The sequence below is a fragment of the Podarcis liolepis genome (assembly GCF_965112155.1).
Source record: "Podarcis liolepis genome assembly, chromosome: Z".
In the NCBI taxonomy this organism is placed as follows: domain Eukaryota; kingdom Metazoa; phylum Chordata; class Lepidosauria; order Squamata; family Lacertidae; genus Podarcis; species Podarcis liolepis.
In genome coordinates this window covers 5,749,895-5,777,877 of record NC_139570.1, presented here as the reverse complement: position 1 = coordinate 5,777,877, position 27,983 = coordinate 5,749,895, and the positions used below count along the sequence as shown (strand labels likewise).

Here is a 27,983-nt window from a genome sequence, read left to right as displayed (position 1 = left end):
AATCATAGAATTGTATAGTTGGAAAAGACCTTGAGGGTCATCTGGTCCAACCCCCCTGAGATGCAGGAATCTCAACATGCAGTTCCACCATCCAGTTCGAAACCATATCAGTCCCTGCTCAGCTTTGCAAATGTGTGAGCAGTTTCATTGCTACATCACTAGCAGAACTTCCCATAGGTCCAGTTCTAGAATTCTTTTCAAAGGTCCAGTTCATTGTGATGTAACGGAATGAAAATGTGTAAGATCGAAAAGGTAAACCAAAGCAGCAATTGGAAGCATTGCAGCTCCAATGACGGGGTGGAAATAGCTTCACATTTAGATGCTTTTGGTCACCTCTACATTCCTTGGCCTCTTGCCGTTATCTTCAGACCAGAAAGAACCTGGGACACTTCAACAATGAACCAGATTGTGCCATCCCTTTTCACAATCCTTTCTGTGGAGTTATCATGCTGTCCTAGAAATGCATTTTCAGGTGAGCTGAAATTGGTCTTTCCCATAACACGGCAGCAGAACCCACTTAGGTCCTCTGAGCCAAAAGGAGTGGGGCCAAGCAGCTGTCCCCATGCAGGCCTATTCAGGGCAACCTGCTTATTAAGCATTCATCCTGATTGGCTTGAGCAGAGGTCAGATGGCATTGCTTCAAAGCAAGGGTTTTCCCACTCTCCCCAGTATGGTTTCCCATCACTTTCCTTAAGCAAAACATCTGATCTTTGGAGGAAGTGGGTTTGTTGCTCGAAACCTCCAAGTCAACTATAATTGTATGATCTGAATTTACCAGTATGTGAAAGAACCCATCCAAAAATAATAAGAGTCTGGAAGTGCCTTCATCATCTTTCTTTCTTTCTTTCTTTCTTTCTTTCTTTCTTTCTTTCTTTCTTTCTTTCTTTCTTTCTTTCCCTCACACACACACACAGCCTTCTCCACCCACCCATCAGAGCATGCTGGGATGGGAAAGTTTAAATTATTCTTCCACAAACAATAAGATCCCACCATGTGTCCTCACACCCACTGCCCAATTGCACTGGGAACAACTGAGGAGTAGACAGATATTAGCCCTATTTGCACTGTGCATTTAAAGCAGTATCATGCCACACAACTTTAAGCAGTTGTGGCTTCCAACAGTTTGTAAAGAAAAACTTTCCCCAGCTAATCTCCCTTAGGCAGGGTTAATAATGTTCTGTCCATCTGTGTAACATGGAATCTAGTACTCTGTGTGATCTTCTGACAAGGAAATAGCATGCTTCTTTCCATTTTGCAGATTACAGCCACATCTGAACTGTACATTTAAAGCAGTATCACAACACTTTAAACAGCCATGGCTTCACCCAAAGTATCCTGGGAACAGTAGTTTAAGGGTGCTGAGGTTGTTGGAGACCACTATCCCCCACACAGAGCTAAAATTCCCAGAGTTCGCTGGGAATAGGTATTGATTGTTAAACCATTCTGAAGATTGTAGCTCTGCAGGGGTAGGGCTCTCCTAGCAACTCTCAGCATCTTTAACAGCTTCCAGGATTCTTGGGGGTAAAGCCATGGGTATTTGAAGTTGGATGCTTTAAAAGTACAGTCGTACCTCATGTTACATTTGCTTCAGGTTGAGCGTTTTCAGGTTGCGTCCATCGGCAACCCAGAAGTACCAGAAAGGGTTACTTCTGGGTTTCGCCGCTCACACATGTGCAGACTCACAAAATGACGTCACACACATGCCCAGAAGTGGTGAATGACGACCCACACAAATGCAGACATGAGTTGCGTTCTGCTCATGCTGCGAACGGACCTCCAGAACGGATCCTGTTTGCAACCAGAGGTACCGCTGTATATGCAGATGCAGCCTTTGTGTGTTCATGTCTTCATCAGCTGTTCCCAATGCCTATAAGCTGGGCAGCAAGGAGACAGCAGCGGGCGCACAAATCTATCATGTCTCTTCTCGGTCATTTCTTTCCTCGGAAGGTTGATAGCACACTCCTACCAAGAGATTTTCCCTTGCAAGTGTTTCCCTCCTCACATTGGCCTTATAAGGTAAATGCAGAGCTGGGAACTTGTTCTTCTGTCCTAACTTGCTTCTAAAAAATTGGATTATGCTCCACATCCTAGACCAGAACCTCTAGCCTTTGGCCAAATGTGGCTCTCCAAGTCTCTCTTCCTGGCCTTCAGGACTCTTTCCTGCCATGCCCCCTCTCCTGAGGCTATGCCCCACACCAGCCCTGCTACACATGCTCCTCAGTAAGAGCTGTTCAACAGTGGAGCTGTCTCCCTTGAGAGCTGGTGGGCTCTCCTCCCTTGGAGGTTTTTAAGCAGAGGTTGGGGGGCCATCTGTCCTGAATGCTTGAGATTCCTGCATTGCAGGAGGTTCGACTACATGGCCCTTGGGGTCCCTTCCAACTCTACCATTCTATGTATTTTTGCCTGGCCAAAAATTGAATCTTGACTATGCTTACCTGGATGGATGATGGAGAGGGTGGTTTTTTATGGGGGGAGGGGGATGCCATGTGGCCCCTTAAAGGTTACCAAAGAGGCATTGTGGCCACCATGCAGGAAAAGGTTCCTGACCCCTGTTCTACAGCTTGCTTTCCAGTGAAGTCATCCACTCCCCCTCTAAATGTTTTAGCACCTTTCAAGGCATACGAAGAGCTCGGGAAGAGTCCTCCAGCTCCAGAGGCCAATGCTGGGACAGCTCAGCCAACTTCGGAATCACTTCTGGAGTTTATGGGTGAGATGATTTGTGTGTGTGTGTGTGTGTGTCCACAATAGACTGGCTAAATAAACTTCCATGTACTACTATGCATTCCGAAAAAGTTTAAAACTTCCAGGCAGGCAGGGGGTTAAGACCAATATGTGGTTAATGGCTTTGGTTAGGAGTAGCAGAACTCTCTGTCACTAATCATACATTCCTCGGGGCAGGGGCAGTCACTGGGATAGCACATGGGTAGGACCACTGGAGGCAGCATCTGTACTGGTTGCCTATCTGCTACCTGGCCACATTCAAGGTGTTGATATAGGTATATAAAGCCCTTAACAGCTTGGGACCAGTTTACTTGCAGGATCTCCTTTGTTCCACTAGGGAGATTTGTCTGGCGCCTTCCTTGTCTATCTTTAGGTGCCAGACCAAAACATTCCTCTTCAACCAGGCCTTTGGCTGATTATTATTCTACAGCCTTTTAAATGTGTTTGTGAGAGAGGGGTTCTTGTTTCGTTGTTTCTGTTTTAACTATTTATCTGTTCTTTTATCTCGTATTTTAACCTTGTGAACTGTCCCGAGATCTTTTGATGAAGGGCGGCATATAAATCTAATAAACAAATAAATAAAATCTACTTCTCATTGTGTACCACTTGGATTTTTAAAAATGAAACCGAGAAACAGATTTTTATAAAATGAATATTTGGGGCTCACCTGATAATGTCTTGTCAAATGATCAGTAATGCCCTCTGCTTTTCTACTGCCCACAATATCATGCAAAATGCACACTGAAAAGTCTTTTGGCATGAAAGGATTGTAAAAATATTACCCATACCTTAGCAACTGGCCACTTTTAACTGTTGTTGAACTAATAACTTCTCAAAATGCATGTTAATGCACTTTGATGTTGCTCAATTAATATTAACGCACTTCTCAGATTTGGATCTTACTGTGTCCAATAGTTTTCTTGTCTTCTTGATCATGTCTTGCACTGTTTCAACCTGTTCTTTTTGTGGAAGTCAGAAGCATCCCACACAAGACTGGACTCTCTCGACCACATGTTCTCTTGAAAAGATCCATCAACTGGAACAATGGTAAGTGTGTTTATTTAACTATCTCTTTAAGAATGAGGGAGGGCAGGTACAATGCTTTGCTACTGTATGTCTCCTGGAACATTGCAAGGTGTGGGAAGGGTTTGATGGGAGACCCTATATTGGAAAATTTTCAATGTCTAATGTTTTACAATTTTTTAATGTGTTGTAAGCCACCCAGAGTGGCTGGGGAAACCCAGACAGATGGGTGGGGTATAAATAAAATTGTTGTTGTTGTTGTTGTTGTTGTTGTTGTTGTTGTTGTTGTTATGAGATAATGTTTTAAGGGCATGCAATTTCCCAATACATATATGTCTATGCTGAGATCTAATTGTCATGCAACATTATTAGAAGTTGCATTTGTTGTACTCCTAAGAACAACTGGATAGCAAGAACAGGTGTGTGGTACAGCCCTCCCAGGTGCGAGAATTTCATGTTTGAATGGTTTCACACACTCACACCCCCACTACCATCTTGCTAGGGTTTGGTAAATATATTACAGAAAGAAATAGCCTAGCAAGACAAAGAAAACATAAGTTTATTGCTCATGGCAAGCAAAGCTTTACATCTGGCCAAGATGGAGTGCAGAAATTACACTGGCACATGGCAACTTATGCGGGGAATAACTAAATTGGAGAAGCAAGAAAGAAGGACACAGTGAGAAGATGTGATCTGCTTTGCCAACAATTAGTTACTTAAAGAGAAGGAATCAGTGAAGGAACTATAGGTTGCCTTTCAGTCTTCCGCCACCAGCTGGTTCAGGTAGCTCATTGCAAGGACTGCTACTTCACTCACCAACACATCTAAACTCTGTAAACCAGTGTTTTCCAAAGTGCGCAATGCCGCCACTGGGGGACACTGGAATGACCCAGGGGGCAGTAGTAGCCTTGGAGGGGTGTTGAATAAAAATAAGAGGGTAGTAGAAGCATAAAGAAGAGAAGAAATTTTTGAAAAACCATTTGTACAAGTTTTATCTGTTGTGTAATGATGCTTACTGCCAAGTTAGGCGCCATTGCAGGGACGGCAACAATGCCTCCCCTGGAAACTGCAGTCCATACCATGGTTCTGCTGGCTGAGGTTGATGGAAATTGTAGTCTCAAACATCTAGAGGGCACCAAGTTGGAGAGAGCTGGTGTAAGAGAGGTCGTGGGTGCATGGCTCATGGTGCTTTCTTTAATTTACAGTGATTCCAAACCGGCCGGCCTTCGCGAAGATTGTTGTTGAAGGTTCTATAGGCTTTGGTTTTGCCTTTCTGATCGCAATTGCTTTGTGGTGTATCCTCTCGTAAGTATGTCTATTTTTTAATATTCATTTATTTATTCTCCTCCCCTTGCCTATAATTCAAATCCTGCTTGAAATTTCATTAGACTATAATTTTTCCTTAAATAGTTCAAAAAAAATACCCACGCTTTGACAAAATTCTTATGTTTTTGGTCTCTTATTTTTGCTGTCAATTTTGCCATCTCTGCATAGCCCAGTAACTTTAAAATCTATTCTTCCTTTGTTGGAATTTCTCCTTCTTTCCACTTCTGCACATACAGGATTCTGGCTGTGGTAGCAGCATACATAAACAATTTAAACTTCTTTCTTTCTTTCTTTCTTTCTTTCTTTCTTTCTTTCTTTCTTTCTTTTGCTTGAGCATCACCCTTGCATGTGGCAAGTCAAAGGTTCAGTCCCAGAATCTCTAGGTAGGACTGGGAATTATCGCTGTCTGAAACCCTAGAGAGCTGCTGCTAATCAGTGTAGACAGTACTGAGCTAGATGGACCAGTCTGACTCGGTATAAGGCAGATCCCTATATTATTGCTGGATAAATGTTCATTAGCCATAGTAGTAAATGGGTGTTGGCCAACAGTGCTTTCACATCTCTTTCTCTGAGGAGTGATGGCACACTTGCTGTTGGGAGGCGGGGTTTCAGATGCCTTCTTCCTTTGACGAACTTGCTTCCTCTTCCAGTGAATTGGTAGGTCGACTGAAGCGGCTTAACACTCGTGGCAAGCGCCTTCTGGCACAAAATTTCTTTTTGAGGCAAGTCCAGGAGGAAAAAGAGGCAGCCAGGAAAAAACTAATGGAAGAAAAGGAATATGAAGGCTCAGCTAAGACAGGTAAGACTGTTGTCAATGATGCACCTGTAGACCTGAGGTGGAAAGACTTCAGTATTGTCAGATCGGCTTTGATTTTTACTAGAAACCTACCAAACGGTGCCAGGTGCAAAAGAGATAAGGGACTCTCCAGACAGGAATTTTATTGTGGTTATATTGTGCAACAATAATAGTGCATTGGGGTTCCTTTGAACCCCTTTCTGTTCATGGTGCTATCAGGGTGGTCCTATGCAATTCCACATTCCATACTGTTAGTGCCTTAAAACATGCACACAAAAAGCATTTCCACCTATAGAAGTTTTGGGGTGATCACACTGCTTCATTTCCGGTCAGTGTGTATCCCATAATTTCCTGCTGGAATCCTAATCTATCTCTTGAACTAATTTACAAAACTATTAACACATTTTTACAAGCATTGAATACCACAACATAGCAAGATGATACAGAGAATGAGAGGGAAACTAATAACCCCCCTTTCAAGGCTTCCTTGATCCAACTAATCTGAGGAGACCAACGTCCAATATGAGATTACTTTTAATCGAGGACTTCCCCAAGATGGCGCCGAGGTAAGACGCTCTTATCGGAGCTCAAAGAATTTTTTAACTAAATGCCTTTGTTGCCGGCTCTCCTCCTTCTTTTGGATTTTATTTCCTTTCGCTACTTCGCTGGGCTTTTGAACATCTTATCTTATCCTCCTCGGTGCCGGGACTTAGTGAAGTTAATGAAGTTTTAACGAAGGCTCTCAGACATTCCCTCCCGGGCATTAAGGCACTCCCTCCCAGTTTCTCGTTGACTCCTCGTGACAAACTTATCCCAAGGATCTTTAAGGACCTCTAATGGGCTTTTAACCCTAAAAACTATAAATTTATAAAACCACAAATTTCTCCCACCACCTCTAACTTCGTGGACCCCCAAACATCTCAGTTGTTTTAACAAACTGAGAAGAAGGGGGGGGGGATACTTCAAAGGAGTGCTCTAATTGGACCCAGTTTTAAACTCCTCGCAGCAGCCCAGCCAGGACTGAATGAGAACTGAATGAGATTGCGACCTGAGAACTTTAACACTCTATCACTCCGTTTAGAAGTCTGATCTCATTGATTTAAGAAGAATCTAGCAATGAGAAGAGCCAAAAGACTCAGATGTTCTGATACAGAAACTGACGCAGAGCCCTCCGGTTTCAAACAGAGTAATCTAGATAATTACCTGCTACCTCAAAAACAGCACATATCTCCTCCCAAAACCTTCCTCAACTCTTTACATGGAAAGACAGTTGAAGAGATATCCCTAGGAATAAATGAGGACAAGGCTACTACTCCCATAATCAAGGCACATTGATTATGGGCATTTAAGAACTTTGGGAGAAGTCTTCTCCCTTACTTTAAACGTGATTGTTTATGCTTTACGCTCAGCAGGAAGGTCTATTCATAAAGAAACATGTAGTTTTCTTGTTTCAGCTTTCTTTTGTGCCCGGTGTCAAATTAGTCTTCTGGACCCCATCTCTTTGTTATTCCACAACAATTCCCCTTTAATGAATCCCTGTGAAGGGCTTTCATTGATTATCAGCAATCCTCTACCTAGCAGAGATGTTGACACGTCCTGAGAGAAATGTCTTCAACCCCTTGCCATCCTCTGTGTGAGTTTTATCTTCCCTTGATATGCACCCATGGGCGAATCGCTTTCTTGCCTTCCAAAGGGGCCAAAAAAGGCTAATTGGGCACACTTTGGGTAAAGGTAAAGATAAAGGGACCCCTGACCATTAGGTCCAGTCATGGCCGACTCTGGGGTTGTGGCGCTCATCTCACTTTATTGGCAGAGGGAGCCGGAGTACAGCTTCCGGGTCATGTGGCCAGCATGACTAAGCCGCTTCTGGTGAACCAGAGCAGCGCACGGAAACACCGTTTACCTTCCCACCGGAGCGGTACCTATATATCTACTTGCACTTTGACATGCTTTCAAACTGCTAGGTTGGCAGGAGCAGGGACCGAGCAACGGGAGCTCACCCCGTCGCGGGGATTCAAACCGCCGACCTTCTGATCGGCAAGTCCTAAGCTCTGTGGTTTAACCCACAGTGCCACCCACGTCCCTACACTTTGGGTACACTTGTCTAATCAAAAGGCTAAGCCCAAATTAGAATTTCCCATAGCCCCCAAGTTTCAGGTCCAGGAACTAATCTGTTGAACAGTTCTAGTAGGGGCATTAGGCCAAATGAACTATTTTGATTCTATAAAGCAGTGATTCCTGCTTAATCGAAGCATGTATGTTTCTGTGTTACTGTTAACTTGTTTCACATGATGCTTCTCCTGAAACCATTGGATCAATAGGGAAGATTGGCACATGTGCCAACATTAACCACCACCCCTCACTCCACACATGCAAACTTTAAAACAAGAACACAACAGTCCATTCTCAAAAATCATTGTTGAATGCTCCGTTTATTTCACACTTCCAGCTTTCTCGGACACTAACATTCACTTGCTTATACTTCCCTTTCGTTTCAGCAAAAGTCAACAGAAACCTAGGCACAGACTACTGTACCCAATATACAAACAAATACTCCTGTACCCAATATACAGGCATGCACACACACACAAAAATAACTAAGTTAAACCTTGCAAAAGAGCAAATTGTCCTCTCATATGAACCCTGAAATGACTAGAACCACACTTACTGAAATAATCAAACAAATGAAGAAAGAGAGTGCCTTGGAAGAAAGCTTACTCGGGAGTAAAAATTACCCATTGAAGGTTTTGCACAAAAAAAGTAAAGGATGCCACAAAGGCTTAATACAACTTAGAGAACAAAGCTTCAGAATTGACACATGTGGCTCAGACATTGATGGGCTAGCCTAGACTTTTTTGTAAACACTAAAGCTACCAAATACATTGAAACCTTGCCCCCCTCTTTTCCAAAGCAGGTCACAAAATCAGTGTCACCTTTTAATAATTATCTTAGCCAAATAAATCCAAGTCAGAACTCAACCTCAGATAGACAATGCCTGCAGATGAAAATTCTACATTCTGACAAAAATAAATAAATTACTCACTTCTTCTAGTCATAATTCCTCCTGGTATTTCCCAAATAATTCTTATACGCTTTTAAGGAAATAAACTCAAATGAAAACCGGCTACTTTATACTCAACTTTAACTCTCAGTATGAAAATCACAGTGGAGCACTCTTCTACTGTCTCCTGAGACAGATGGATGTCAACAACAACACTGAACTCTGCTGGTTACTGCGGCAGCTTGGAATATGAGTGCATGTTTGCCCAGTTGACCTACTGTAGCAAGAAAATAATAATAATAATAATAATAATTATTATTATTATTATTATTATTATTATTATTATTATTATTTCAACAATGGAAATCATGGAAATATAGTGTTATGAGTTTGTGGGTGCTAGACCACTATGGTCTCCGAATCAAGCATCAGAATTTAATCTGTTGTTGTTGTTGTTGTTGTGTGTAAAACAAATAAATAAAAATAAAACAAATAAAAATATAAAAGAAGAAGAACTAGGAAATAGCCAGGTAGATTAAGAGGGGAGCAAAGGATTGATTACTTAGTCCCTTCCAAGGTGAGCTAAGCCTGGCACGACAGCTTTATGGTCATACATAACTTCATGCATTAATTAGATTTAAGCATGTTGGTTATATGAGGCTGATTGTCTCACAAAACCACTCAGGAAAGTGTAGCTCTGTAGAGGGAGCAAGATTCTCTTAACAACTCTCAGTGCCCTTAACAAATTACAATCCCCAGGATTCTTTGGGGGAGAGCTATGGATGTTGAAACTAGAATGACACTGCTTTGTATGTACCGTATTTTTCGCCCTATAGGGCGCACCAGCCCATAGGGTGCACCTAGTTTCTTGGGGGGGGGGGAATAAAGAAAAAAAATTATTTCCCCCCCCCAGGTGTGGGGCTGGGGCAGGGGAAGCCCGAGCCTCCCCCGACCCCAGCCCCCAGAACTGGCTGCTATCCGCAAGCCTTGGGAGCCCAGCGGGAACTTGTGCCGAGCTCCCAAGGCTTGCGGAGAGCTGCCCAAAGCCCAGGGCGTGCTCCGCTGCGCTCCCCAGGTTTCGGGCTGCAGGCTGCTGTCCGCAAGCCTTGCGCCAGCCGTCCAAGGCTTGCGGACAGCTTCCTGAAGCCTGGAGAGCGAGAGGGGTCGGTGCGCACCGACCCCTCTCGCTCTCCAGGCTTCAGCGAAAGCCTTCATTCACCCCACAGGACGCACACACATTTCCCCTTCGTTTTTGGAGGGGAAAAAGTGTGTCCTATAGGGTGAAAAATACAGTACGGTATATTGCAGATGGGGCATATGTCAGACATCCTGCTGAGTGCTGGAGTTGGCACAATCAAATAGTTGATGAAGCCCAAGAAGCCTGCCCCCTCCTCACCAAAAATCCCCCAACTTATTCTTGGAATTAAGTGGAAATAACACAATTTGGCCAAAGCTATCATAACTGGGCTTAGATGTGAAACTGGCAGCTAGTCTGGTTTTATCTTCCTAAGATAGTTCTATTATATTGTAGCTAAGGAGTATGAATTGACTATACAGTGGTACCTCGGGTTAAGAACTTAATTCGTTCTGGAGGTCCGTTCTTAACCTGAAACTGTTCTTAACCTGAAGCACCACTTTAGCTAATGAGGCTTCCCGCTGCCGCCGCGCCGCTGGAGCACAATTTCTCTTCTCATCCTGAAGCACGAGGTACTATTTCTGGGTTAGCGGAGTCTGTAACTTGAAGCGTCTGTAACCTGAAGCTTCTGTGACCTGAGGTATCACTGTACAAGCTAAGAAGTATGAATTGTTGGGAAAGGATCTAGAAGACAATTGTGTATTGGGGAGCCTCTAATGTTTTGCTGTGTTCTGTTATATTTTGCTGGAAGCCACACAGATGCATGGGGCAACCCTGTCAGATGGGGAGGGTACAATTTATGGGGGTTTTTTTTGGTTTGTTTATTATTATTATTATTATTATTATTATTATTATTATTATTATTATTATTATAGAAACAAGGGAAAAGAAAATAATGGAAGAGGAGGAGGAGGAGGAAGGAGGATATTCTGTCCCAGAAGGAAAAGCAAAGAAAAAGAAGAAAGGGAAAAGGCATGCAATAAAGAAGAAACTAGGTAAAATTAAGAAGGTTGCAAAATCAGAAGCTGTGCAAAAGCACATTGGTAAAATTAAGAAGGTTGCAAAATCGAAAGCTGTTCAGAAGCATATTGGTAAGATCAAGAAGGCCGCAAAATCGAAGGCTGTTCAGAAGCATGTTCGTAAGATTAAGAAGGCCGCAAACTCCAAGGCTGTTAAGAAGCACATTGGTAAGATTAAGAAGGCCGCAAAATCGAAGGCTGTTCAGAAGCATGTTCGTAAGATTAAGAAGGCAGCGAACTCCAAGACTGTTCAGAAGCACATTGGGAAGATTAAGAAGGCCGCAAAGTCCAAGAATGTTCAGAAACACATTGGGAAGGTCAAGAAGGCAGTGGCATCAAAGGTAAAGAATAAGAAAGAGGAAAAAAGTAAGAATGAGAAGAGCTCTAAAAAGAAGAAGGAAGGTGAGACGAAAAGTAAAAAAAGCTCACACAAAAAAGTGAAACATAGGAAAAGTGAAGAGGATTCTGAAGACTCTGACTAGCAAGCACAAAGACTGGAACCAGGTGGTCAATGGGGATTGGTCAAGAGCAGGCGGAGTAAAGCATCATCCCAAAAGGAAAGTGAAGAGGGCAGGGGCACAGGTGGCCTCACATCAGGGGTAGCCAAAGTAGTGCCCTTCAGATGCTGCTGGACTACAGCTCCCATTATCCCTGGCACCATTGGCCAAGACAGCTGGGGATGATGGGAGCTGGAGTCCAAGAACATCTGGAGGGACACCACATTGGCTACCCCGCTTGTATTATTAGCCTGGTCTTGATGACAATGGAGGGACTTCCTCTCTGAGCACTTCTTCTCATGGCAGAGAACCTTGTACTGTCATCTACAGATGAAATACAAAAGATTGAAATTCACATCTGAAAAAAGCGTCCAAGGAGTATGCTTTCCCTGCAGTAATGAGTGGGAGCCTCTTTTCCCAAAAATGGGAAAGCAGTCTTCCAGGAGACTTAACCATTGTTTAAAGCAGTGGTTCCCAACCTTTCTTTGCCCATGCCCCACCTAAGCATCTCTAAGATGCCCATCCCCAGCCCCTGTGACATATAATTCTTATTACAGTGGTATGAAGCGTATGTACGGTAACCCAAGGTACCACTGTATTCAAAAAGTGAATTCCTATTCGCGTGGAGGAAGCCCAAAAGGCCATTCACTGTTAATAACTCATTCTAAAATTGCCCCCCCCCTTTAAAAATCAAATTGCCCCCCTGTGGGGCGCATGCCCCACCTTGGGAACCATAGGTTTAAAGGCTTGGCACTGTCCCGTCCGACTTTATTAGTTCTTTTTTCTAAATATATAGGGTTGTATCCCATGCTAGACCTACTCAGAGTAAATCCATTGAAATTAATGGACATGGCTAACAAGTCCATTATTTTATTTACTCTGAGTAAAACTTTGTTGGATGCAGTCCAGAATATCAGTCAGTAACATGCCATAAAATGTGTGTCAAATGCAGGTATTCCACAGTTACCCAGTGACAACAGCTGGTGGGCATCATTTTGGCAAAATGGCCTCAAGGGCAAATTCTGACCCCCTAGCTGAGCAATGACTGGCCCATGAGCTGGAGTGCCTAGCTACTGAGAAATTGAGCAAGCTTAAGAAAAAAGTGGGATGCGGGAGGCGCTGTGAGTTAAACCACAGAGCCTGGGGCTTGTCTACTGGAAGGCTGGCAGTTCGAATCCCCAAGACAGGGTGAGCTCCCATTGCTCGGTCCCTGCTCCTGCCAACCTAGCAGTTCAAAAGCACATCAAAGTGCAAGTAGATAAATAGCTCTACTGCTCCAGCGGGAAGGTAAATGGCGTTTCCGTGCACTGCCCTGGTTTGCTAGAAGCGGCTGAGTCATGCTGGCCACATGACCCGGAAGCTGCATGCCGGCTCCCTCGGCCAATAAAGCGAGATGAGTGCCACAACCCCAGAGTCGTCCGTGACTGGACCTAATGGTCAGTGTTCCCTTTACCCTTTATCTTTACCTAAGAAAAAAGTGCTGTAGCATCCACCTGGTAGAAGCTGCTGCTGCTGCTACTGGTGACTAATGTTATTTTTACTAGTAGTCTGCATTTCCATGCTACTAGCCTGCTAGCAAGCTCATAAGTACGGTAATTGTGCAAGCTAGTAACTGGTGTGGGCTATTTTACAAAGCTGGTCTCCCAGATGCAGTACACAGCAGAGAAAAGTGGTTGCCTTTGTGCCCTCAAGATGGGCCTATTGGAAGCATCCCAATGGTCACTATAGGAAGCAAAAGAAATGGAGGAGCAATGGAGGCTGGTCCATTAGAATGAATGGGGCCCTTCCCCACTAATCTTAGTCTGTCGTCTCAGCATATTGCTGCCTGCCTGCCTGCCTGCCTGCCTCCCTGCTAGCAACAAGACCAGGAGGTGGCCCTAGCAGTCTGCTTCCCTCCTTCTTAGTCTCAAGATTCTGCTTGAAGTAGAATCCAGTGGGAAGGGAAATGGTGACAAAGAATTAAGCCACATTCACACCATACATTTAAAGAACTCTGATACTACTTTAAACCAAAAAATCCTGGGAAATGTAGGAGATCCCTATTTCCCTCAAAGAGCTGCAGTTCTCAAGAGTGGATTAAATAATCAGTCCCTCTTCCCCAGGGACTTTGGGAATTGTAGCTCTACAAGAGGAATGTTGGGTCTCCTTACAACTTCTGAGATCATCCTCTGAAGGAATTTGCAGCTGCTGATGACAAGGTGTGAATTCCCCCTCACCTGCTCCCCACATTACATTTAAAGAGGTAGCAGCAATTTTTTTTCTTTAAAAACTATCTCAAACCTGTCCTAAATTTTATTTCCTGAGTCATACCTGGGCTTTGCCATTAGGGGGAACCAACAACACATCCCAAACCTCATATCAAGGTTTTTGAGTCTTAAAAATAAATAAATTCCATGGTCTGAACATTCTCTCTCACACCCAGCTCTCCCCACCCTCCACCCCAATCATCATTATTTGTAGTAGCAGTATTAAACAGAAACTTGCAGTGCCGAAGCCTTGTTTGGAATATTTTGGAAAACATTTGTTAAAACACTGTCCAAACGGTTTGGATTTCTTTGAAATTATATTGGACAGAATCACTTAATGTGTTCAACTGGGGGGGGGGACGAGTCGCTGGCATGTTATATACGGTATATATATATATAGAGAGAGAGAGAGAGAGAGAGAGAGAGAGAGTGAAATACAACATCTTCCATTGCAATTATCTCTCCATAGCTGTTTTGGGGCTCCCCCTGAAGCCCAGAGATAGCTGCCTCCCCCCACAAAAATAACCATATTGTGATCTAGCAGTTGGGTAGCCAGGTGTCCTAATTTACAAGTAGCAGACCTCTATTTTAATGAGAGTCCTAAGAAAATAAGAAGATTAGGTCAATGACTCATCTATCTAGCCCAACATCCTTTTCTCACAGTGGACAACTGGAAAGGCCCATTAGAAACCCACACACAGGACCTGAATGCAACAGCAGTCTCCCCACTTGTGATTCCCAGTGACTGGTGTTTAGAGGCATGCTGGCTCCCAACAGTGGAGGGAGGATATAGCCATAATAGCTAATTGTCACAGATATCCTGCATTAATTTGACTAATCCCAGGTTCAATCCCTGCCATCTCTAGGTTGAGCTGAGGAAGATTCCTGACTTTCTAAACCCAAGACAGCTGCTACCAGTCAGTGTTCACAAGAGGCACCCAACAAGTTAACCCTCCAGAGGTTGTTAAACCACAACTCCCATTGGCCCTAGCTAGAATAGCCAAAAGTCAGGGGTGACAGGATTTGTAGTTCAATGTCAACTGTGAGATGCCATGTTGGCTAGCTCTGTAAACTATACAAAGTGCGATGGACCAGTGGGAACAGTGCAGTTTGAACTTAACGGTCTTGTGCACGCAAGGGACAGGCTCTTGGCACAGTGGTCCAACCTGGAATAAGGAAGCTTCTAGTGAATGTGATAGCTGCAGCTTTAGAGGTGTGGGTTTAGCCAGAGACGCAGGAAAATGCCTTTTATCACTGGAGTCTAGGTCATACTGGCTATGGGGCCCTCCAGGTATTCAGACAGTGGACGTTTCCCAAACTACCTGGTGTTGCCATTGGGAAGAGAACCTTGAACCTTCTTGCATGCAGAGCAGATGCTCTGCCACCCAGCCAAAGCCCTGCCCCAGATCTACACAGCTGCTAAAGCCCAATGAAATGTGCAGCTCATTGACATCAAAGGGCATCCTTAACACCATGTTGGAATCTGTGGCCCTTGCGTAGAATGTATCTCACTGGCACCAGTTTCAGTTGAAAAAGGCATAATGTCACAAATGTCCGCATAAATCCACGATAAAATATTTCAGGCAGCTGTGTTTTGCAGAGAAGGAGATTTTTTTTTACAAAGCTATGCTTCCCTGATTCAGTGGTGTTCAGTGGAAGAAGCTACTGGGAAATGTAATTGATAATTTTTAAGTAAATGTAGCCTGAGCACAGAATGCAGATGGTAAACCTGCCATGCTGCTGACCTCAAGTTATGATTAAAATAGGAAACAAACAGGAGGCACCGAACTTTGTAATAATTATTTTCGCAACCACTGTTGTTTGCTCCATAATGCAGGTCGGTGGGTCAGCCCGGAGATTCTTCCTAATATATTAGTAAATAAATTTGAACAGATTTTAATTTGCTAATGGAAAGGGCTGCGACAGTTGCTCGTATGCAGCGAGCTACTTTGTCTAACTCATCAGCATGCATCACAGCCACTCGGAGCCATTCACAGAAAATGTTACATTTCCATAAACTGTAGTGCAATTTGTCAGGAGGGAGGGAGGAAAAAAACATCCTCTGCAAACTCTGCGAGATTAAAGATAAACGCATATCATGCAGCCATCATTCTTCAAGAGAGTCTTTAAGATAACTGAATGCCAAACACCTGCTTCAGAAGTCTTGCCAAGTAATCTGGTTCCTGCATCAATATCCAAGGTGCAAAAAAGAAAAGGAAAAGAAAGAAGGTAGGCTATTCCAGTTGGAACAGTGGACATGTTAAGATATGAAACTGCAATGGGTCTTCTGCTGGTTTCAAAGAACTTACCACCCATCTAGTGTGGTATTGCTAGGTCGCATAGATTTGTAAAGTAAGAAGGCACCATCTTGTCCAACCTCTGGAATGCAGGAATCAGTGCTAAATAATCCCTGACAGATGGCCACCAAACATCTGTCTAAAAACCTCCTATGAAGGAGAGTTCAGCAGTTTCCAAGGTAGTTAAAAACCAGCCCTGTAGCATAAATCTGCATAAAGCTTGCATAGGTTAATTTATATGCATAGATGCAAATGCAGACCTCTGAGCAAATTAAGGTGGAAGGTGGCTGTGGACACAAAAAAAACATAAGAGCCTATGAGATCAGTCAAGTAGCCCATCTAGTCCAGCATCCTGTTCTCACAGTAGCTAACCAGATGCCTATGGGAAACCCATAAGTTGGAACTAACTCTGAGCACTCATTGAAGTTTGCACCAGGTGGGGTAGAACATCACTGGTTTACTGTGCTATTCCCACACTACCAATAATTAATGCACAACCACTTGCGAACTCAGCAAAAATTCCTATGTAGATTCAGTCTGCTAGTGGAACATCTATGACAGCCATGCTTGGCTATCAATTTAGTGAATGTCAACATCCGCATCTGAGTCTTGCAAAACTGTTTGGGTGTTTCAAGACTCATAGATTCAGCAGTGAAGGGATTAAGAGAAGAAGGGTTGTATTGTGATTAGAGTGTTAGGCTAGCGCTTCGGAGGCCCAGATCCAAAGTTTCCTGGGTGAACTTGGACCCATTGCTTTTCAGGTGTTTCCAGACATTTGAGGCAGGATTCAATCACATACTGGTAAATTCAGGTGACACAATTATACTTGAGAGGTCTCATGCAACATATTCGCTCCCACCAACCCCGAAATGGCCTTTTGTGGTATGGTGAGCAATAGGTTAGTGTGCTGGAAAGAGCGGAAAGTGTGGGGCAACACTTGCTTTAACAAGTTTATTAAACCTTCCTGCAAAAAAATCAGAATGAATGATCAATAAAGATGTCATCTGGAAGCACCTCCTAGATCACAAGGCATAGGAGGTGGAACATCTATGCCAACCTGACTTCCTTGAAGGATGAGCAAAAGTAAAATGGGATGCAGAATACAAAGGTCACTGGGGGGCATTTCCAGAAAAGTGATATATCTCTATTTGGACCAGAGTCCGGTATGGTTTCAAATTGGATGGGGGAACCACAAGTTGAGATTCCTGTACTAGATCACCCTTGGAGTCCCCTGCAACTCTATGATTTGATGAATCTTAGAATCACCACTGCAACTTAAGAGCATAGGAGGCTGCCTTATGTCAAGTCAGAAAATTGTTCCATCTAGCTCAGTGTTGCCTACACTGACAGGCAGCAGCTATCCAGGGTTTCAGGCAGAGGTCTTCCTCAGCCCTATCTGGAGCTGCTGGGGATTGAACCTGGGACCTTCTGCATGCAAAGCAGATGTTCTACCACTACATTCCCAGCGAACACAGGTGTGCCCATAGCAAAACAACAGTAGAAAGAGGAAAACTCTGTTGCATATAATAAGTCTAAATCATTAACTTTGGACCACTGGTGGTTATGGAAATGTAATGCCTGGCTTTCCTGGTTCCAGCTGTGACTTTTCAGATGCAAGAGCGGATGGGAAAGGCAGCTAAAAAGGTCCTTGTTCACACCTCATTTTCTCTCTTTTGTGATGAGAGAGAGAGAAGCCATCCTTCAATGGAAACATATTAAGGAGCATCCAAAGATTACTCCCTAATGACCATAATCCTCTAAGGATTGGGTTGGAAAGAAAAGGAAGAACTCCTAGCATATCAGCCACAACATTTGCATTAACAGCTCCCAAAGATTCAGGTTTGGGAGCTGAGCAACAGCAAAAAGTAGTGCAAAGGTGATGCTGACAAAGTTGGTCAGAAGCCAACATGGGTATGGGAAGACAAAAAAGTGGGTGGGATCCTTCTCTCTCTTTTTCTCTCTCTCTCTCTCTCTCTCTCTCTCTCTCTCTCTCCCTCCCTCCCTCCCTCCCTCCCTCCCTCTCCCCCTCCCTCCCCATCCAGCAGACTTTTTTGTTTCCAGAGGCTTGAACTTATTTCCTGCAGAGGGATTTTTGAAAATTAGGCAGAGGGCTGCATAATATTAGATGAAGAGGTCTCATGTCCCCTGATCTAGCAGAATTAAAGGTTGTGTGGATGAGTCTGATCATGGGAATGCCACACTCCAATAAACCTCATGCACCTACTTAAGACTTTCAAAAAGCTTTTGACAAAGTCCCTCACCATAGACGTGAGAGCTTGACAGGAATGAGAGAGGAGAAAAGGTCATCAGGTGGTATCTGGTTAGAGACTAGGAAGCAGAGAGTAGGAATAAATGGACAGTTTACCCAGCAGGCAGTGTAATCTGGAATCTCCCAAGAATGATAACTATCAATGGCTAATAGTCACACTGGCCATGCTCTGTCTCCACATTCAGAAGCAGTGGTGCTTCTGAGTCCCAGTTACTGGAAATTACAGGAGCGGAGAGGGTTCTGGTGCTCTGGTCCTACTACAGGTTTCCCAAAAGAAGCATCTGGTTGGCTACTAAGATAAGAAGATGTGAGACTAGGTGGGCCTAGTCTTACCACCTATAATAGGACCAATGTTTTTAACACAAAATGACAGTTGGGTGAGGAGTGAAGTGGCCAAGTCTGCTGATGACAGAAATTTGTTCAAGAGTTGAACCAAAAAGGGATTGTAAGGAGCTCCAAAATAATCCCTTCAGTCTAGGTGAATGAGTAGTAGAATGGCAGATGCAACACAATGTAAGCAAATGTGAAAGGATGCACATTGCGGCAAAAAATAACCCCTAATTTTCACATAAACATTTATATGGTATGAATTTCTGATGACAGGAAAGAGATCTTGGGGTCATGATGAAAATGTGGACCCAAAATGTGGCAGCTGTGAAAAAAGGAAATTCCATGCTGTAGATCATTAGGAAAGAGACTGAAAATAAAACTGCCAATATCGTAATGCCATTATACAAAACCTGTGATGAGACCACATTGGGTTACTGTGTATAATTATGGCTACCTCATCTCAAAAAATGGCATCTATGGGACAATAAATCATGGCATATGCCCCCTACGCTCAGTAGACGGTACCACACTTCTAAAAGATACAGAAGCTATTGCACTGCACTGGAAAGAACACTACCAACATCTCCTTAACTGCAACTCCCCCGTAGCTGCTGAGGTCCTCTTACAAATTCTGCAAAAACAAGTTAAAGATGAGCTTGCAGTATCTCCAAATCTGGGAGAGTTGTGTACAGCTATTAACCAAATGAAAAATAACAAAGCCAGTGGACCTGATGGGATACCTGCCCAAATCTTCAAAGTGGGCGGAATTGAACTCACACAACAACTTCACAAGCTCATCGAAAAAATCTGGGAAAGAGAAGAGATCCAAGCAGACTTTAGGGATGCCAGAATTATCAATCTCTTTAAAAAAAGGTGACAGAACTGATTGTGGAAACTATTGAGGCATCTCTCTATTAGCTGCAGCTGGCAAAATTCTTGCAAGGATCGTAGCAAACCGTCTCTTAACAGTATCCGAGGTGATCCTTCCTGAATCCCAAAATGGTTTTCGGCCTTCTAGGGGGGCAGTGGACATTATTTTCATGGCTCGACAGCTTCAAGAAAAATGCAGAGAGCAAAACCAACCCCTGTATATGGCATTTATTGACCTAAGGCTTTCGACACTGTAAATCGTAATGCCCTGTGAACTGTCCTTCTGAAAATTGGCTGCCCAGATAAATTTGTAAACATCATTCGACTCCTCCATGATAATATGACAGCAACAATTGCAGATAACAATGGCTCTCAAAGTGAACCATTCACAGTGGGATCAGGCGTTAAACAGGGTTGTGTTATTGCCCCAACTCTATTCATTATTTTCATTGCCATGATCCTACACTTTGTCAAAGTAGAAATCATATATCAAACAGAAGGAAAGCTCTTTAATCTGAGCGGGCTGAAAGCAAAGAGTAAGATTACCGTAACTTCCGTCATAGAGCTTCAGTATGCTGATGACAACGTAGTTTGCGCACACTCAGAGGATGACCTCCAAACCATCCTAAATATCGTTGTAGAAGTTTACAAATAGCTTAGCCTATCACTCAACATCCAAAAAACCAAAGTGCTGCACCACCAAGTACAAAATAACCCCTCTGGAGTGCCACAAATCCAATGATGGCGCTTCACTTCTTCTACCTGGGATCACTTGAATGTCAATCACTTCTCCTAAACTAGGCAGTTATATTTCCACAAGGGCCAACGCTGATGCCGAAATCCAGCATCGTCTGAGCTCTGCAAGTGCGGCTTTCTCCCAATTGAAGCGCAGAGTGTTTGAGGACCGGGACATTCGCAAGGAAACCAAAATGCTTGTTTACAAAGCTATTGTACTACCAACCTTACTATTTGCTTGTGACACATGGACCACTTATAAAAACCATCTCCAACTTCTCAAAAGATTCCATCAACAGTGTCTCCGAAAAATTTTACACATCACTTGGGAAGACAGGCGGGCTAATATCAGTGGGCTGGAAGAAGCAAAGGTCACCAGTGTTGAAGCAATTATTCTTCAACAACAACTTCGTTGGACTGGTCATGTTGTGCGGATGCCTGATAATCGTCTTCCAAAGTAACTACTCTATTCCGAACTTAAAAATGGAAAGCATAATGCTGGTGTTGGTGGTCAACAAAAGAGGTTTAAAGTCTCAAGGCAAATCTTTAAAAATGTAGCATAAACACTGACAACTGGGAAACCCTGGCCTGTGAGCGCTCCAGCTGGAGAACAGCCTTTACCAAAGGTGTCATAGGCTTTGAAGACAGTCAAACTTAGGATGCAAGGGAGAAATGTGCTAAGAGGAAGGCACGCTTGGCAAATCCACACCATGATCAACTCCCACCCGGAAACCAATGTCCCCACTGTGGAAGGACGTGTGGATCCAGAATTGGCCTCCACAGTCACTTATGGACTCATTGTTAAAACTGTGTTTATGGAAAGCAATCTTACTCGGCTATGAGTTATTGCCAAAGAAGAAGATTGTGTACAATTATGGCCACCACATCTTTAAAAAATGGCATTGAGTTGCTTGAAAAGGCAACCAAGATTATTCTTTGGCTGGAAGAACTCCATTTTGAAGAAAACTTACAGCCTTTGGTGCTTTTTAGTTTCTTAAAAATATGAGTAAGGGAGGACACGATAGAGGTGTAAAAAAAAATGCATTTTCTTCAAAAAGTGGAAAGATAAGTTTTCATCCATCTCATAATACTAAAACCCAGTGGGGTCATTGGGTCTTCTTCAATATTCAAACGGAATACTGGAAGATTTAGAACTGAGAAAATGAAGTACAGGCAACATCTCATTTACATGTGTTCAAGGCATGCAAGACTGTGCATGCACACGTTGCTGCAAACCCAGAAGTGGCATGAAAAGGGGCAAAAAGAGCATGAAAATGGCAAAAACAGAGTCTGGCAATCCCAGGAGCTTTTGCAACAACCGTTGAGGCCTGTGGAGAGTTGGAGTTTGAGCAAGGAAGCTCCTAGAAGGAATGATTGTGGTGTCTGCAGGCTTTTTCAATGGTGTTCCCAATACTGTATACACAACATCACTGAAACTGTGGTGTCTCAGAGTGTAACCCCCATGTAAATGGGGAGTTGCCTGTACATCTTAACACAGCACTTAGTTAAACTATGGAATGTCCTATCACAATATGTAATAATTTGTAGTATGTAATATTTGGCGGCTTTCACAGCATCATAAAGTTGGAAGGGAGCCCTAAGGGAAGATAAGGCTATCAGTAACTATTAGGCATGATGGTTGTGTACTATCTCCATTTATCAGACCCTAAAGACCAGTTGCAGAGGAGCAGAGGAGTGGAAAGTGCCCTGCTTGCATCTGGCTAGCCACTGTGAGGCTAGAATGCTAGATTAGGTGAGCCTTTGGTCTGATCCAGCAGAGTTCTTCTTATGTTCTTTTTATATAGAATGTGGTGTGTGCTATCTAGTCTTTATCTGCCCTGCTGCCACTGCACACATTATCTTTGAAAGAGACATTAATGGGGCTAATGCGTAACCCGACAAAACCTTTGTGCATCATTTCATAGACAAAGTCGTCCCAAAGTTCTTGCTACACAGACTGTTCCATTCAGTCACTGAGCTGCATTAAAGCATCAAATGGGTTATTCAGAATATACACTCCAAAAGGGGGTCAAAGAGAAATGGGGCGGGGGAGGAGGGAGGGAGCGAGAGAGAAATGAGCTATAGAAAATGAATGTTTTGCTCAAGCCAGCTATAGGTACCCATTTCTCTCACTTCATCTTTTCACCCAAACCTTTATCATCAAAAGCAAGCACTATTCAACTATTATGGAAAGATTGCCTCTCCCTGGATAATGTTTGCCCCCCCCTGCCACTGCCCCATCTCCCCAGGCTCTTTTTGCCAACATCAAGAACACTAAACTGCTATATCTCTTCATTGCACCTTGAAGGAGATGAAGCGCAGTGTTTGGATTGCAAGTAGCAGGGCGCTTTGTGTGAAAGCAAAACACCCATTTAGCCACTCACCCATTTTAATCTTAAGCGCTGCACCTATCACTGGCACCCTGAACTAACTCAAGTTACTTTTTTGCTGGGTCATTTCCTCCTGCTTGGGCCAATTAAATGGGAGTTTGCTTATTTATTTTCTAATGGGAACAACATTTTGTTTTTAAGAACATAAGAAGAGCCCTGCTGGATCAGGCCAGTGGTCCATCTAGTCCAGCATCTTGTTCTCACAGATATTCTTCTCCTCCATGAATTTGTTCAATCTTCTTTTAAAGCCATACAAGCTGATGGCCACCATCTTCTCCTGTGGGACTAAGTTCCATGGCTTAATAATGAGCTGCATAAAGAAGGACTTTCTTTCATATGTCCCAAATCTCCTAGCATTCCACTTCTTTGGATGTCCATGAGTTCTAGTGCTTTGAAAGAGGGAGGAAAACTTTTCTCTGTCCACTTCTCTCGTGTCACCTCTTAACTGCTTATCAAGAGCTTAGGCCCTCCTCCAAATAACCTGTTTACTGAACACTCATTCTGATTTGCTTGCACAAAGCTTACATTGGGTTAAGAGTTTGGAAGTTTACAGGCTGTTAACTATTTTTGGGGGGTAGGATTCAATCCCATACCAGCAAATTCAAGCCGCACAATTATAATTGATTAGGAGGATATGCACAATGAACATGCTTTTCCCAGGGATCGGACTTTTGCAACAAATGACACAGGAAGGCCCTGGAAAGTGTGGGATGGTGCTTGCTTTGATGCAGCTGCATCTAACCTCTCCACAAACATATCATGATGAATGTTCATTAAATAGCCAACACAATATTCCTGTGAACAAATCAGGATGGATGTTCAAAAAAACAGGTCATCTGGAAACAGACTGGTCTTTGATGGGCATTTGTTTGCAGGGATGTTTTACAACAATGAGCATTCATCCTGATTTGATTTTGGGGGGTTTCATTTGTCCCACAGTTTTCAATGCATTTCCATGTCACCTTCCTAATTGCAAGAAGCCTTTCTCTTATTCAAAGTGCACTGGGGTGGCAGAGCACTTTAGTTAACTTTAATTGCCTAAATCAAAATTCACACTTGAATCCTCCTACAAATGCACAAACTTCTACAAGGTGGAGAGGATCAGGGATGTAACATTATGCTGAAGTGCAGACAGTCTTCTGCTTCACCCCGATTGCCACACCCTCATAACCATGCCCCCTTCTAAGACTACAGAAAACATGTTTTTTTGACTAATGGCTTCAGTACCAAGACAGCTTTCCCCCCCCCCCACCCTCTCTCACATTGCTTCACATCTAGCTTGATGAATGGCGTTAGCCAATGTCAGAAGGGTGACTGCAGCTCCACCCCACCAGATGGACCTGGGTCTACTGCCATAGGTGTATGGTGGAGAGGTATCATAGAATTGTAGAGTGGGTAGGGGACCCTGAGGATCATCTAGTCCAACCCCCTGCAATGCAGAAATATGCAGCTGCCCCATACAAGGATCAAACCTGCAACCTTGGTGTTATCAGCACCACACTCTGACCAACTGAGCTATCCAGGGTCTAGGCTACATATATTTCATTTCACCAGCTTATATGTATTCTGCCACGTCCTTTCCACCCTCAGCTGGTGGATTTCATGTAGAGGGCTCTGTGCCCTAAAACACAATTAAGAAATATTTTCAGGCTGCAATCCTATTTACTCTCCCCTAAGAGAAGATCCAATGGGACATCAGGCATGCACAGGATTTCACTGTAAATTGGATAGCAGTCCTAGACATAAGCAACAAGCCAAAATTAAAACTTCATGGGTAAATCCCATGATTTGGGCAGTACTGCAACCACAACTTATTGTTGTGTCTGCTGTATTTTTAATTTTATTTATTTATTTATTTGCTTACTTACTTACTTATTTAAAAAATATCTTTAAGCAGTTCTTTAATTCTTTAATTACTAAGATGATGGAGAGAAAAACAAAGGGCACGGAGATCTCTCTTTGTCTCTCCCTTTTTTTGAAACAGCAGTTAGCTCGTCACCCTGAATTAATTTCAAATGTTGCTAAATCTTTCACTTTACACTAATGCACATATTTTGTTGTGTGGTTACATTAAGGCACTTCAAGAGAAAGACATCATTCAATGCTAAGAGGTGAAGGTGCAAATCTAAGTGCCATTTAATGTTAGGAAAAGTTCTTGTTTTCCCATTCCCTCTTCTTCTCCCACTAATTAAGCCAGTTGAAGTGCTTGTGAAAGGAAGGCAACAGGCTGAGAAAGCTTGAAGGCCAGAGCCTTCTAATAGGTACAGTACAGGCAACAGCAGGCAGTTTCCTCAAGGGAACAATCGCAAGATGCAAAAACACTAGAAGACCCAATCTCTAGTGAGGTGCACCTGCCTCCATCATTATTCACTTTCAGGAGCAATTGGAAAACATTTCTGTTCACCCTGACATTTAGTCTGAAGAATACTGTTCCTGGCCACCCCAAAACCATTGGATGGAAGAATGTTTTTAACTGCTAGTCGGCTTTTAGGGTGTTTTTCCTTGTAATTGTTTGTAGAATATTTTAACTGTTTTAGAATGTTTTTGCTTTCTTGGTTTCTAAACTGTGAATCTGTTTGCCACCCTGGCCTTCTTGGGGAGCAAGGGCAGAATATATAGTCAATAAAATAAATAAATAAATCTAATAAATGTTTTGGCAAATGGCTTGTCCATTTGTCTGTTTGTTCATTTTGTCACCCAAACCAGCACAAGAGTCCTTAGGGTGAGGGCAGTGGACTTCATTTGAGAACTGGACACCGTGTTGAATCAATATGGTAGACTGCAAAAAGGCTTTGGTGTGACTTCACCCTTTTTTTGGCATGGGTTCAGCTATGTCTAAAAAGACTGTTGCTAAACTCAGCATTAGCATTTCCAAGTCATGGAGATAAAGACTTTGTTGCTGTTTAGATGCAAGGCACCACTTTGAATCAAGATGGTGGGCCAAAATGTGACTTTGGTGTGACTTCATCTGATCTTCTGGCATGACTGGTCAAAACTCTATCCATTTAAAATTCACAGTATTTTTTTTGGTTCCTAAATATTCCTTGGCAGTGCTGGGCACTCCCAGCTAATAATAATTAATAATTAATAGTTAGTTCCATGTAGGAGTAGGTGGAAGAGTAACAGTAGTAGCATTAGTAGCAATAGTTCTAGTGGTAGCATTTCCTTCACCAGTCTATTATATTAAATTACATTTTTCTCTCCTGAAGCTTTGGGCAATTAAAGAATGCCCAACTCTCTGTTATATAGAGGTTAATTTACTCTGGCCCCATCTGCTCTGAACATTTAATACAGTATCATACCACTTTAAACAATCATAGCTTTCCCCAGAGAATCTTGAGACCTGTAGTTGGTTTAGGCCGGCAGGGGTGAGCAACCTAAGGTCCAGGGGCTGGATGTGGCCCAATCGCCTTCTCAGTCCGGCCCGTGGACAGTCCGGGAATCAGCGTCTTTTTACATGAGTAGAATGTTTCCTTTTATTTAAAATGCATCTCTGGGTTATTTGTGGAACATAGGAATTTGTTTCTATTTCCCCCCCAAAAAATATAGTCCGGCCCACCACATGATCTGAGGGACGGTGGACCAGGCCATGGCTGAAAAGGGTTGCTAACCCCTGGTTTAGGGTGCTGAGACTTTTTAGGAGACCCCCTCTTTTCTTCATAGAACTACAGTTCCTAGAGCAGTTTAACAAATCAGTGGCTCTGTAACATAGAAGTTCCCTCCCTCTCAGTACTGCTCTACAACCTGCATTAGGAGTAGAAATGAACTACACTGCCAGGTTGCGGTGTAATGTGGTAATGAAAGCAACAGACAATACTGCAGTGTTGTACACTCTCATCTACAATATACAATAGCGGTCTGCCACGACAGGACAGCATTGCAGGGCTGTTGTAAGTCACCCCAAGCATGACCTGTAATACTCAGTGTAAACTATACTGTCTTAAGACCGTCTTAAGACACTGTCTCTCAGGAACAACTCCTATCAATCTGCAAGATGGGGACAATGAACTGCACCTTGCTTTGGGATTTGTATTAGCAGGATCATTTCCAATAAAACATTTCATGCTAAAAAATAACTTTGACTGGCAGGTGCTATCTGGGATCGCAGGCAAAATTATTTCCAATCCCTGCCATCCAGAGTTGCTGAAGCCTGAATCAAGAGGGAACTAATTGATGTAGCGATGCCCACCAACTTGGGTAGCTTTTAAAGGGGATTAGGCAAATTCACTGAGGATATTAGTCATGATGGCTGTTTATTACCTCCAGTAAGAGAGGCAGTATGCATCTGGAAAACAGTTGCTGGGGATATTTGGTGCTATTGCTGTAATGTTAACCATCAGGGGTCCTTTACCTTTTTATTTAGGTATTATTTATTTATCCCTTTTTTATTATTTATTTAATTTTTATACTAGCCTTCATCTGAGTATCACAGGTTAGTTTGCAATATAAAAACACAAATAGTATATAACACAATGGCAGACAAAAACAATACAAACACAGTTTAAAAGGCCACAGATTCTTTAACTAGCTTGGAGACCTGGGAGAAGAGGAATGTTTTTGCCTTGAGCCTAAAGATATGGTTGAGAGGTTGAGGAGAATCATATGCCCTCCAAGATTTCTCCAATGAAAACAGGGACATCCTAAGGAAAAGTTACAAACTCTCGAAGCTACAAACATGAGCCTGACCAAACTACGGGAGGCGGTGGAAGGCAGGATTGCCTGGCGTGCTCTGGTCCAGGGGGTCACGAAGAGTCGGACACGACTAAACGACTAAACAAGAACAACAACAAGGAAAAGTAGGACATTCCAGGATCAAATCAGAAAATGGGACAGCTTCTGTAAATCTTGGATTGTTTCTGGAAAATAGGGACATTTGGAGAGTCTGGAATTAACTAGAACACATTTCCCCTGTCTCTTTCCTGATAGAGGTGACCGAAGCAATTTCTGTGCCAAAACCAGGCCTAAATCCCAACTGAAATGGATCTAGAAAATGAGTTTCATTTGAGAATGCCTGGTCCAAAACCACCCACTCAAGAACCATGCCCAAGAAGGGGAGATTGATACCTGGCCAGTAATTACTTAGATTTTTCAAATTAGGGAGGGTTTCTTGAAGAGTGCTCTTAGTACAGCCCCCTCCATGGTTATGCAGGGACCACCCTCTCTTGCCTTGCTCAGCCAGATGTCCCCTTCACATGTGACAGGCAGACAGACAGATAGACATGAACACACACACACACACACACACACACACACACACACTTTCCCCTATCATTTCTATAGAGCAGAGTCTGCAAAGCTCAGCTCTGCTTATTTATTGTAAACAAAGGT

At 43.1% G+C, this 27,983-nt stretch overlaps 1 protein-coding gene across 1 annotated transcript; it reads left to right on the top strand.

Annotated features, from left to right (window-relative positions):
* Positions 1-228: 228 nt before the first annotated feature.
* LOC310698811 (uncharacterized protein) lies at positions 229-11,873 on the top strand (the record flags this gene model as incomplete). The annotated part of the gene is made up of 6 exons (XM_083486517.1): positions 229-472; positions 2,606-2,707; positions 3,694-3,768; positions 4,950-5,049; positions 5,721-5,869; positions 10,878-11,873. The coding sequence occupies 6 exons, from the start codon at positions 229-231 to the stop codon at positions 11,501-11,503; spliced, it is 1,296 nt and encodes a 431-aa protein (XP_083342643.1). The 3' UTR covers positions 11,504-11,873.
* Positions 11,874-27,983: the final 16,110 nt, after the last annotated feature.